General features: G+C 33.9%; 1 protein-coding gene across 1 annotated transcript; it reads right to left on the bottom strand.

Annotated features, from left to right (window-relative positions):
* Window positions 1-2,614: 2,614 nt before the first annotated feature.
* Window positions 2,615-3,541, bottom strand: LOC109133709 (uncharacterized mitochondrial protein AtMg00810-like). The gene is made up of 2 exons (XM_019247385.1): window positions 3,453-3,541; window positions 2,615-3,371 (listed from the first exon to the last, which is right to left on the bottom strand). The coding sequence occupies exons 1-2, from the start codon at window positions 3,539-3,541 to the stop codon at window positions 2,615-2,617; spliced, it is 846 nt and encodes a 281-aa protein (XP_019102930.1).
* Between the last annotated feature and the right edge of the window lie 10,675 nt (window positions 3,542-14,216).

The raw sequence follows: 14,216 nt of genomic DNA, 5'->3' as shown, positions 1-14,216 counted from the left end.
AGCGATAATTTCCACCTGGGCTTATATATGTGCCCGCCACACGCGAAATTTCTGGTGTGGCCGACCGTATTTAAGAATTTGTGAAAAAATAAGGGTGAAGCTACAAACAAAAATTAAAATTTTCTTGCTTGACATATACTTCATTTCCTTTTCATCTCAAAAAATTATTAGAAGTACTTCATATATCAAGAAATATACAAATTTACTAGTCCAGTATTAAAAAAGTTCCACTAGGTGTATGGGGTAAGTTTAGATTGTCACACATCAATTTTTTTACTACTTTTTAATTTTACAGACTCAGTTCAAACTCATTCCAGTTTTATACTTTACCCCTCATACTCTCTCCAAACTCACTCCACAAAATAATAATAATATATGACTTTTTTTTACTGGTCACAAAAATATCCTTTGCATGGCAAGAGTCGTGGGACAAGTCTTGAATATTAAAACCCAATCTAAGACTCTTTCTTTTTTTGGCTGGAATATCAAGTCTTATCAAAAGACTCCCTGCAAGACTCTCATCAAGACCTGCGATATTGTCATTCTAAGGGACGAGATCCAAACATTGAGACAACATACATCGCTCTCACCATTGAACCATGACATGGATTCGGAACTTTAAACAATTGTTTTATATAAATAAATATAATTTTGAGCCCTTAGATACTCACAAGGTTATGTGCACAAGCCCAACTTACACGTCTTAAGTCGTGCATATATGTAACACTCCGTGATTTTACTCCTAATTTTTTCGTGTTTAATTATACTAAATTAGTATTTTTTTCGTTAAAAAACTAAATATTTAATCACTAAAATATATTTAGGAGTGTGTTTTATTTTTAGTATAATATTATATGCTTTCATATAGTTATATATATTTTATTTATAGTGGTGGGTTATTTATTTAAGGATTATATTAGTTTCATTAATTATTTAATCACTTAGGATGCGTTTTGTCGCGCAACGAATTTATTGTTCGTTTAGACCGCCACAAGTGATGAAATTAATCCATCACATGTTGCATAAATGCTTGCCGACAGCTTTATTGGAGAGGAGGATGAAGAGTTTTGACGCTCTTTAGTGTTCCTTTGAGTTCTTTGTAACCTTCCACTTAATCAGTTCCCGAAACTTTCCTAAAATCTTCATTTTTCCTTTGAAAAATCCGATTTTTTATATCAGACATTCTCTAACACTTGCACGCTATTTTCAAATCAAGTGTGAGAAATTTTTTCATCTTTTATCAATCATAAACTTTTACACTTGATCCTTGTTAATTCTACCACTCTAAATTCTCCGACCAATTGATGTTTTTGGTACACTAAGAAACGGTTTGGAGGACGAGCATCAATCACAAGAAGAAAACGGCTAGTATTATAGTTCTGCACTTCACCTAATGTTCCAAATAACTAGTAATCATTTTATAACATTAGAAATCGCGATATTTTTAGGAAATAAAAAAGGTTTAACTATTAAGAATTATTTTAGGATTATATGTTATTTATTCAGAGTTAGAATTTTGATGAAATTGTTTGAATATATGTGTGTGCCATGTGGTTTTTGTGTTGTTGAGAAATGATTTTTGTTGTGAATCATGTTGTTGGATTAGTTGATGTATTGTTCATGTTGTTAGAAGTTTTATAATTATTTTTCTATGTATAGATTATGTTTTAGGATGTGGATATATGTGTTATTATATTGTTCTTTTGATTGTTTATCATGTAAATTAAGTTTTTATAATTTTCCTTGTGATTAGATTTAATGTTACAATTGTTGGAGTATTGGAATTTATGGATGTGTGATACTGGATTATTGTTGAGAATATTTTTTATATTCGTTTCTATGAAATATGTGAGTTTTTTTTTTGGATTTTCAGACAAATTGGAATTTTGTTCCAGACGCGTCAGACGCACCGAGATGCATTGGACGCAACTTCTATGTGTTAGACGCACAAGCGTTGCACCAAACCCACGCTCCTGCGTAGAGTGCATGCACAAACAACCGTGGCGGATCTATAGGTCAGATCAATTTATGCTCATGTTTTGTCTAATTTTTGTTATGTTTTCAGTTATCTAAAATATGTTAGTAAGTTGGAGCAAGTTTGTTTCTGAATTTGTTGTGCTTGAATGTTATCAAGTTTAGTTTGTATCTGAGAATTAGAGAACTCTTACAAGAGTTCTTAGAGAGAGAAAATGGCAGAAGAAAAGAAGTCTATTAAGACTAAGATATGTTTGTTACAAAGGAATGAATTGAGCTTACATCTCTTTTATACTCTAGTTACAATAGAGAGAACTGAAATCAGTTAGAGAATAACAAACTTCTGTTATAACAATAACTGAATAACATAATGTAACTACTCTTTTATTCTTCATATCCCCCCTTCAAGCTAGACATGATTGGAGTCAACAAGTCCAAGCTTGGCAGTAAGATACTGATGATGTGGTCCTGGTAATGCGTTTGTCAACAAATCTGCAAGTTGTCCCTGTCTCTAAACATGAGAAGTTTGTAGAAAACCAGCTTCTACTTGCTCCATGACATAATGACAGTCCCTTTTTAGATGTTTTGTTCTTTCATGAAATACAGGATTCTGAGCAATGTGCTCAGCAGCAGTATTATCTTAGTATAGATAAATAGGAAGAGAAACATGCACTTTTAAGTCTTGCAATAATCCTTCAAGCCAAACCACTTTAGAAGCAGTACTAGACATGCTTCCATACTCTGCCTCAGCAAATGACTTGCTGACAGTTTTCTGCTTTTTAGTTTTCCAAGACACCAAATGATTCCCAACAAAAATACAGTAGGCACTTAGAGATCTGCTAGTAAACAAACATGTTCTCCAGTCTGCATCACTATAAGATTTAACCACATCATCACTGGTGGCAGAATAAAACAATCCAAGATGAAGAGTACTTTTTAAGTATCTAACAACATACATTGCTGCCTGTAAATGTGGTTTCCTGGGACAACTTAAGAATTGACTTAAGTGTTGAGTAGCATAAGATAAATCAAGCCTTGTGATGTTAAGATACAACAACCTACCAACCAACTTTCTGTACTGTTCTGGTTCCTCTAATACATCACCTAATTCAGTAGATAAACCCAATCCTTTAGGTAAAGGAGTGCTAACAGGTCTAGAATGATCAAGATTTAAATCTTTGATCATGTCCAAGATGTACTTCTTCTGGCTAAGCATGATTCCTGAGGTATTTTTAATGATCTCAATCCCGAAAAAATATTTGAGTTCACCCAAGTCTTTACTAGTAAAGGCTTGATCCAAAGCAACCTTTATTTCATCAATTTGTGTTTGTGAAGTGCTAGTCAAGAGCATATCATCAACATAAACCAGCAAAACAATAAATTCACCTTGAAGATCTCTAGTAAACAAGGAGTAGTCTTATTTAGATTGAATGAAACCAATAGAAACCAGAAATTTATTGAGCTCTTCATTCCATTGCCTGGAAGCCTGTTTAAGGCCATAAAGAGACCTTTTAAGATGACACACCTCATCAGAAGTGGCTTTATCATAGCCCAAAGGTGGCTTCATATACACTTCCTCTTCTAAATAACCATGGAGGAAGGCATGTTAATGTCTAGTTGGCATAGAGGCCAATGTTTAGCAGCAGCAAGAGAGATCACAACTCTAACTGTAGCAATCTTAGCAACAGGAGAAAAGGTGTGAGTGAAATCTTCTCCTTCAATCTGTTGATAACCAGTTGCAACTAACCTGTCCTTGTACCTTTCAATACTCCCATTTGCCTTGTGTTTAATTTTAAAGACCCATTTGGAACCAATTGCTCTTTTGCCAACAGGTAAAGTAGTTAACACCCAATTTTGGTTCATTTCAAGAGCCTTTAACTCTTGTTGCATAGCCTCTCTCCACTCAGGAAATTTGTTAGCCTCCTTATATGATGTAGGTTCATGCAAACAAGTGTTGTGGATTTGAACATGAAATAAGTCAGAATGAGAAGAAATAGGAAGGGTAGGACACCCAAAATCCTTGTACTTAGTAGGAGGTTTACTAAGTCTAGTAGATTGTCTAATAACAGGAATTACCATGTTATCATTATGAATGGGAATAGGAGAACTAGAATGAATAATAGGATGATTAATGACAGGGGTGGACTGTTGTGAACAATCAGAAAAGTTGTGATTAATAATGGGAGAATCTTGAACAAAAGGAGAAGGAGAATCAAGTGAATGAGAATTCTGAACAGAATGAGAGGGATAATTAATAGAAAGAGAAGAAATACCATGATCGAAAGGTGTAGCAGTAAAAGAAGAACTTTGATTGTTGAAAGAAACAATAGGCATATCAGAAGATGGAAGAACAAGAGATTTGGAATGAAAAGGAAAGATGTGTTCTTGAAAAACAACATCTCGAGTGACAAAACATTTGTGATGAGAACCCATATCATAGATCTTATATCCTTTTTGACCAAAAGGATAGCCAATGAATATGCATCTTATAGCTCTTGGACTAAATTTATCTTTGTTACTGTCTATATTGTAGGCAAACATTGACAACCAAAGACCTTTAAGAAAGAATAATCTGGAGGTTTTTGAAATAAGATCTCAGAGGGTGTCTTCCAATCTATGACAGAAGAAGGCATCAAATTGATAAGAAAAGTTGCTTAAGTAAGTAGTCACCCCAAAACTTAGTAGGCAAGTTGGCTTGAAATTTGAGAGATCTAGCAACCTCCAATAAGTGCCTATGTTTTCTTTCTACACGCCCATTTTTTTGTGGTCTTCCTACAATACTAGTTTGGTGTATGATACCTTTGTTTTGAAAAAGAGTAAGGCATTGGTCTTGGATGATTTCTGTATCATTGTCAGATCTTATAATCTTGAATTTGGTATTGAACCGAGTTTCAGTTTGTAAGATGAAAGAAGATATGGTTCTGTATACTTGCATTTTATTGTGTAAGAGATAAGTCCATGTACATCTACTATGACCATCAAGGATGGTTAGAAAGTATGAAGCTCCTGACATGGTTTTAGCTTTATAAGGACCCCAGAGGTCTATGTGGATTAGAGCAAAACAATGAGATGCTCTACTTAAACTTCTTGGGAAAGGAGTTTTATGATGTTTAGCAAAAACACAAATTTCACAAAAATATTCATTCAAATGATTACATGAACAGATATGTTTTATTTTGGATAAAGAAATGTGGCCCAATCTTGCATGAAGTAAGTGAACTTCTGCATTTGTAAGATGTTTTCTTTTTGAAGGGATAGAATTCACTACTGCTATATTAGTAGCTGTAGTAAGTAAAGAAGTATGAGTAAAATTGATAGATGATGATGAATGAAGAGTATATAAGCTTTTATGTTTAGAACCTATAGTTAGAATTTTAGATGAGTGTTTAGGATCATAGAAAACACACTTGTTTGCACAAAACACTACTTCAATATTAGAATTAGCTGTCAATTTTCCTATGGAAAGCATATTATGTTTAAAATTTGGCACATACAATACATCTTCAAGAAACAAATCATCATTGATCTTTACACTACCAGTTTCAGCCACATAAGAACAACTTCCATCAGGAAGACCAATTTCCACCAAACTATGTAACTTCTTTTTATGCACAAACAAACTATCATCAAATATCATGTGATCAGTTGCACCTGAATCCACTATCCAAGTGCTTGAAAACAAAGCAGAATTAGAAGTAATACCTACATAGTTAGCATATGAACATCCAGGACTGTTGGAAGAGTCTCCAACAACCTGCTTCCTTTTCATAGCTCTCATCACTTCTTGTACTATGGACTGCATCATCATTGAATTAGAAGTACTACCACTCTCATTTGACTGAGAAGGACCAACTACATTATACTCAAGAGGATTATCAACAATGTAGTCTTATGTGTTAACAGATACATGTGCAGCAAGTTTTCCATTTCCAGGCTTCTTCGTGAACCAAACTGGATATCCTTTGAGCTTGAAACATACATCCTTAGTATGTCCATGTTTCTTGCAATACTCACAAAACTTCTCTTGCTTGTCTTTCTTCCAATCTTTCTTATATTTGTCCCTATCATGATAAGATTGTTTTTGAACTGCTAATGCATTCATTTCATGATTCCCTGGTCCAACATTCAATCCACTAACCTCCTTCTGTTTCTCCATTTGTTGAGCTAAATAAAAAGCTCTACTAAGAGAAGGTAGAGGATCCATAGCTAGGATACTATTAATGGCATTATCAAAGCCACTATTCAAGCCTAACAAGAACTACATCAATTTTTCTTCTGATTCAACATCATATACTCGTTTCAAGAAATTACAGCTGCATTTGGATAAAATTCCACATGTACAAGAAGGAAAACTTCACAAATTCTGAAGCTCATCCCAACACCTCTTTAATTTGCCATAATAGTTCATAATAGACTGATTCTCTTGTCTGAGACTATCTATTTTATGTTTTAACTGATAGATCTGTGGTCCATTACATTGACCATAACATTCACAAATCTCACGCCATAATTGTGCAGAATTTTCGACAAAAGTGAAGTTCTCACCAATTTCTTCACTCATAGAATTCACTAACCAGCATGTTAGCAAATAATTGCATCTCATCCAATGATTATAATCTTTATCAGATTCATCAGGTTTAGGAATACTTCCATCAAGAAATTCTAATTTGTTTTTAGCAATCAAAAGCTCTTTTAACGTTTCGTTTCCATCTAATAAAATTGCTTCCAATGAGATTTACTGCAAGAAGTCTGTTCACAGTTTGATCTGAACTAGTTATGAAATAAGGATCATTGTAAGCAATACTTACACTGTGAGTATTTGAGGAATTCAATGAATTCTGTTTTTCTTCAGATTGTTCGCCAGAATCGTGTGTAATTTCCACCATTTTTGCAAGAAATTTGAGAAGATCAAAAGATGATCAACTCAATTGATTTAAGCGGAAAAGAAGAAATGAAATTATTTAAGCGATTGATCTTAGGTTGATCGAATCTGCTCTAATACCATGAGAATTAGAGAACTCTTACAAGCGTTCTTAGAGAGAGAAAATGGCAGAAGAAAAGAAGTCTATTAAGATTGAGAGATGTTTATTACAAAGGAATGAATTGAGCTTACATCTCTTTTATACTCTAGCTATAATAGAGAGAACTGAAATCAGTTAGAGAATAACAAACTTATGTTATTACAATAACTGAATAACAGAATGTAACTAACTACTCTTTTATTCTTCATAGTATCTCTTTGGAAGTGAATTTGGTGATGTTAGTGGGTTATTTGTATGTAATATAATTTAATAGTCTTGGTGTGAGTATGTTGATTCATGTTTTAATATGGTGTTATGAGTATGGTTGTTGCTTGAGGATTTTGGTTATTGTTATATTTTGATGAGAATTATGGAAATGTGATGATTTTGGAATTTGGATTTACTTGGGTATGCGATCCTAGTTGTTTGTGCTTAAATGTGTGTAAGGCCATTGGGCATCCCTATTGTTTTAGTGATAATATAATTTGATTTGAATTTTTTTTAACATATTTCACTTTGAGATGTAAGATATCCGGAAGGATAGATGTAGGAAATTTGGAATGATAGATGTAGTTCCCGATGAAGAACATGCTAACTACATGGGTTGCAATCTAGGGGGTTAAACCTAGGTTAGTCGTTGTCGTCCGATAGGTCAGGAAGTTCGGAGATGGGTAGTATCCTACATCGAGAGTTTGGTCATTCTTAGATACAAATAGTAGAGAATGTAAGTTCGTAGGCTATCGGGAGGTTGCGATCTAACAAATTTTAGGAAGTGGTTTACAATTGTCGGTCTGCTCTTTTTCTCGTTTCTTATGTACTACTCTATTGTTTGTTATTGTGATATATGAATGTGAGAACAAGTTGATGTTATTCTTTTATTTATATAATTCATGCTTACCGCCTTTGTTTTCATGTGAAGTAGTATAGAGTTCTATGTGATTAATTGCTGAGTGGAGTATGGTCTGATGTCTTCTTGATGATTAAAGTTTATTTCTAATGCTATCTTGATATTGTTTGTTGTGGGAGAACTGCTAGTTACTACATACTGATTGTGGATTACTTGTTATTTCTTTATAATTGCAGATGGCTTGGAAGGCTAGACTTATAATAGTTCGGGCTCGACAAGTGCATTTTGAGAGATTTACTAAGTTTGTTATTTTTGTTTTAGTAGATGATATCTATGAGGATAATAGAAAAACTTTTAGTCTTATAGTTGTGAAGTAGTACTGTTTTACTTGTTTTGCCACAAGTGATTTTAGATGAAGTGTTTATGTTTCGGGATCTCTAGATGTTGTTTTGCTATGGATGGATAAACTCATTTGAGGTAGGTTTAGTATGATATTGTGTCTTTATGATAATGTTTAGTTGAAATTTAGAGTAACATTTTCCGCCTTGGCGAAATTTCCACTATCGTTCCCTTTGTTATTTTTGGTTGTATTTTCTTTATTCCTATTTATGTAAATGGACTGAGTAATCGAGTATGACAATGAAGGTGTATCATGTCTAAAGCTATAATTTAGTTTCATAAATGTATCCTCCGACCTTCAATTTATGATCCAAAACTTCAAAAATAGAATCTGTTTTGATAAATGTTGCTTTCGATAATTGGAAATGGGAAGTGCTAATATATTGTTGTTTTGTGTTCAGATTTCCGATTGAACAAGTCAAATGGAGTTGTTTGATATTCCGTGTGGACCATTAGATACTCCTATGTTTTGTTAGTATAGCATAAGCATTACGAGTAGCATTAGCATTAGTAATACTGCAATAACAACATGCCATGTTTGATGTCCATGTCATCATAATGCATAATAGTTCTCCTTCCATGTGGTATTACTCAAAGTCAAAAGTCGTTGATCATTCTAGATATTCACTTTAGTTTCAACATTGGACCTCACTTCTAATATTAGTGAGTATTTTATTTATAGATCCTAGTATTTGGTACATAGGGTATTTAGTGCAACCTCCGCCCACTGCACCAATTTTGAATTCTTGGATTGTGATATGCAATCGTTCACTGAACAGGTTCATTTTGTGGTATTTCATCTCCCAAAAGGCCAAAACATCCAAAGTTCCAAACAGTATTCCACTTTATCATGAGTATGTATATACGTCAAAGATAATCATCTTTTTTTCTCATATGCTATAGAATATACAGATGTATAATAGAAAATTTCCTTCATATCCTCAATTCAAAACTAGTGATTATATTTTCTCAACCTCACTTTATGTTAGATGTGTATATGATAATAAAGGAAATTAGATGGTTCTTTCAAGCACATATTGGTCTATTAGATACTATTTTTTATAAGTAATTTACTGATCCCAGTTATCAACGAGTTATGAGATACGAAGAAAACAAATAGAGAACTTGGTTGATGTCAAGTCCATTTCCTACAAGAATTTGATTGTTAAATCATCTCAAGAACACAAGAAGCTAGAATTCTAAGATAACTTCTCTAAGCAAGTATGAGAATGATTAGATATGATTCTTTACATATGATACACCCCTCTTAATAATATAGGGAAAATACACTAAAAGACATCAAAAAAGTGAAAAATCGTGTTTTTGGCATAGTTGCGGGAGCACCAAAATATGTACAGGCATACCGTTATAAGTGGTGCAGGAGGAACAAAGTTTCTGCCACCTTTAGATTTTTATAGACAACTAGGTGCGGATGCATCGCTATAAGTGGTGCAGTTGCACCTAACTAAAATCTGAAAATTTTAAATTATTAATCCTCTATAAAATTCAAACTATACAATTCCCTTATAACGCCATCACATGTATGCCTAACAAATATGTTTAACTATAAATATTTCAACACTTTATTAAGATTAAGGCATGATTTTGTAAGGAGATTTTGATGGTTTCTTTCAATCACTTTCACCATTAATGGTACATTGGAAAATAGAATCATAAACATTAACTATATTTGGAGAGGTTATAGCTATTATCAAGCATCTAAATATAAGACTTATGACTAGGAGAAACATTATCAATAGGTCACTTCACTTTGTGACTCATAAGGTGGTCATTATTTTTTTTAAAAAAGTAGTTGTAGAACAATATCTTTTTAAATATACGATTGATACTTCTTATTGAACTCTAACTAATGTTTATGGGGCAGAATTAATAATTGTGGTCCAACTTTAACAAAGTAACTTTTAGAAAATAAAATTTACAATTATGATGTGATATTAGGACAAGAAAAGTATTTATTGAAATTGGCTTGGACTTAGCAATAGTAAATAGGAATTGTGTGCTAATGTAGTATTTGCATCTAAAAAGATGTAAGCCACACGTTGACCTACTAGATCATTTTTTATACAACGAGAAAACGTGTATTAAATAAAAAATGAAGTACATCCTAATACTATTACAATCAAACATAAAGCAAAGCAAACAAGATCTAAAGGAGTTTATTAGCTCTTACAAACCATAGAAAACAAAAACAAGTAAATCTAATAAAAAGGCGCATGTTATGGAGGTTGTTGTTGTTCAATGATTGTGATGATTGAGGCAAAAGTGATGGAAGTGGTGGAAGAAGAGAATCTCAATCACGATTCTGACAATTAGCAATCAATAACGAGTTTCACATTTCACCACATGAGCAATCCCAACAACCTTCTGTCGATTGGAATTTTTGGTTCATGGTTTTTTGAAGAGCCACGTTGACTCATTACTCTCTTGAGAGAGTATTGCAGGTTTCTCCTTGAGGTAGAAGAAATCCATTTGAGTTGGTATGCTGAAAACCACCAGATGCAACTGGGTGCCGCCTTTAGATCTCATTCTCTCAAGGCAAGGATCATAAAGATCAATGCCAATCTAAGAAGAGCTTTAAACATGTTGAGCTCTCGAACACAACTCTGATTTCAGAAACTGGAAAACACACATCCAAACTATGAAGTCATCATCTCGTCCACGCTCACAACCCTTAGAAACTTATAAGGTAGAATCATCCTTATCCAACTGACAATGACTTTGTGATGTCCACAACCAATCATGAAGAACAACTTCTGCCAACTCCAATGAAACAAATTACTCCAACTATTTGGAGATCTACCATGCATACTAAAATAAAAGCTATCACATATATATCTAATATAACTAGGGTGGGGACGCCCAACAACCTGGGGGGGAGGAGAAGCCCGAAAACCAAGGGAATAGGGAAGGGGGAAGGGAAGCTCGAGAACCAGGGGGAAGTGAAAGGAGGAGACGCACAAACGGGGAATAGGGAAGGGGATACTCACTAAGACACCAACCAGAACTAAAAAACTTATCACCATACCAAAAAGCCACTTTCAACTTCGAATCTTCACTAGAAGATCAGGTGAAAAACAGAAGGAGAGTCACGTAACTAGAGGATGGGGGGAGACTCACTAAATAGGGGAAGGGAGAGACTCACTAAATAGGGAAGGGGGAGACTCGCGATAACCGGGGAAGTGGGGAGGGGAGACGCACGAACTTGAGGGAGAAGGGAGGGGAGACGCATGAAACCTAGGGAGCGGGAAGGGAACAACGTCGAAGCAGGGGAGGGAACACAGCGGGAGAGACCAGAAGAGAGGAGAACGATAGGGAACAACGACTAACAACCTGGCGAAGAAGAGAATAAGAAGTAGGCTCGCTGGTGACCTCAACGGGGAAGAAGAAGAGAACAAGAAGCAGGCTTTCCGGGGGCCCTGGGACCACCAGCGAGCCTCCACGCGACGAATGACTTTAAAGGGTTTCTAGGGTTTTGTTTTTTGGGGGCAAAGAGAATATGGTTTATGTTCGTTCTGATCCACTTATGACGTACCAGATCGTTGTTGATTGAAACTTTTTCTTATGACTATAGAATTTAGAAGAGAGAATATCAGTGTAAAATTAGTAACTTTCTTTGGTATGGTAAAATATATATCAAAGATATAATAAATATATAAATAATTTTTTAGCTTAGTTTGTACTTTCTCCATCTAACACCATTTGATATTTGTGATATTAACCACGCTTTTAAAGTGTTTTCTTTTCTAATATAATTTTTTTTCAACAAAGAGTTCTTGGTACACGTGAAGTATTTAAATTATATCTTTTTTACTAGCTAGAAAATTTAATTATATCTCTGTCTTTGTGGAATAAAAAAAATTTAAACCTACTTTTGTTCACATTCAGAAGACAACCACTAACCATTATCTTTAATTTATGTAGGTTACCACTTCAAAAATAAAATTAAATAGATCATCAATAAATCTCAAAATGAAAGCATAAAACATAAATCCCCCAGTTCACCATATATTAAAGTGATTGAGATAATATTTAGAATAATATTTTCTCATCTGATTAGGATATACTTTGTATAGCATAACTCTTATATTGTTTGGATTCTTAATATAGTGAGGATTTGATTGTTGTAATCCATATAAATATTGATCAATGGAACACTCGAAAGTTAAGGAGAATATTCACTTTGTTCAGACGAAGGTTCCATTATGTCAGGTTCAGGTTCGTCGTGTTCCTTCCCAATTTCAGTTTGCAGACATATTCACAAAGGACCAACCTCGATAACTATTTACGAATCTCAGATCCTGTCTTAGAGTTGACCTCCTCCCGCTATGATCGCGGGGTCTGATAGTAGAATCATATTTTCTCATTTGATTAGCATGTACTTTGTGTAGCATAACTCTTATATTATTTAAATTTCCTAACATAGTTAGGATTTGATTATTGTTACCATGTAAATATTAATCAATAGAACACTCCAAAAATAAGGAGTTTATGATAATCTAACTTAAAATATTTACAAGTTTAAAAAGTAATGAACTAAAGACCAAACTAGAAACCAAAAAATATGAAAGAGGGGATAGAAGGAAAATCTCGTTATGTATGGGGTTGTCAAGATCCCTACCAGTCTAATCGAACTGCCTATTGACCGTCATGGTAAAACCAACCTGTCCGGGTGGAAATGTATATGATATCGGTTTTCCTATTATACAGGTCCTTATCAGACATCCTGGCAGTGCCACACACTTGCGCCATCTTAATGATCTTGGGCATGATCTAGTCCATACTCAACTATGGGCCTAAAGATAAGTATCAAAAGAGGATAGAATTATATCCAACCAATAGGAGCAGTGTCCTACCTAGCTTGGGACATTGTCTGCTCCTATAAATATCCATGATCTGAGTCATAAGGTATGTTCACATATACTAATATACTCTATTTGAGATATACCGACTTTTAACCTTTATTGACTTAGGCATCGGAGGGGGGTATCTCGGATAAATCTCTCGAGGTTAGCTTACATCATGTCTTGTAGGACTTCAAACCGGTATACGTGATTAAGTAATGCCGATTCACTTCAACAACATTTATTCCATACCAAAATACGATACATTAGCTGAAAAATTGGTAGCGGGTCACATGAATTTCTTCAAGTATTCGATACACTTATTCAAGTATTCGATACACTTTTCCCCCTGATAAATTAATAGATTGATATGTGACATTGTAGTAAGTTAAGTTAGAATTGGAGAATTTGAGACTGGTGAGCTAAGAATTAAGATGCTCTGCAATTATTGGGGCACATGGAAGTTAGGAACTGCTAGATGCAAGGATCCTTAACAACCAAGAAAATATAGAAATATTGATCGTTATCAACAATACCATTGTTAGTCTATTAATTAACCATATTTACCAATTTGTTTAATGATTCTCTACTGGTATGTAGGTACCTAAGCATGTGATGGGTAGTTCAGATTTGCAACTTATACCAATATCTTCTAAAATCCCTTCCTCTTTAGGTAAGAGTTGAGTAAGTCGTAAAGCGCATTAATTGTTTTTTAGGTAATCAGATATCTAGAGTTTTTTAAAATCCTAACTTTTACTGATTCCAATTACTTTTTAAAGTGCCAAAATTTTCAATTCAATAAATTTGTAATAGTTCCGACTCAAATCTAATACCTAATTAAAAATATAAATGTCAAAAGCTATGCATGGGAAACAAACAAATAAAAAAGACATTGTAGCTAAAAAAATTGAGGAAGTATATTGCGTTATTAGTACTTTCTCGTCTCAAAATATAGTTCCCGTTTCTTTTTACAAGGTTTCCAACACGTAACTTTGACTATTAATATCCTTAGTTACGTATTAATAGAAATTTAAAAAATCGATATTATAAAGCTACACATTAAGATGAATCTAATGAGATCTCACATGAATATGTTTTATCGTATACATCAAT

The sequence above is a fragment of the Beta vulgaris genome, chromosome 1, assembly GCF_026745355.1.
Source record: "Beta vulgaris subsp. vulgaris cultivar EL10 chromosome 1, EL10.2, whole genome shotgun sequence".
NCBI classification, from domain to species: Eukaryota; Viridiplantae; Streptophyta; class Magnoliopsida; order Caryophyllales; family Amaranthaceae; genus Beta; species Beta vulgaris.
This window is presented reverse-complemented; position numbering and strand designations above follow the sequence as displayed.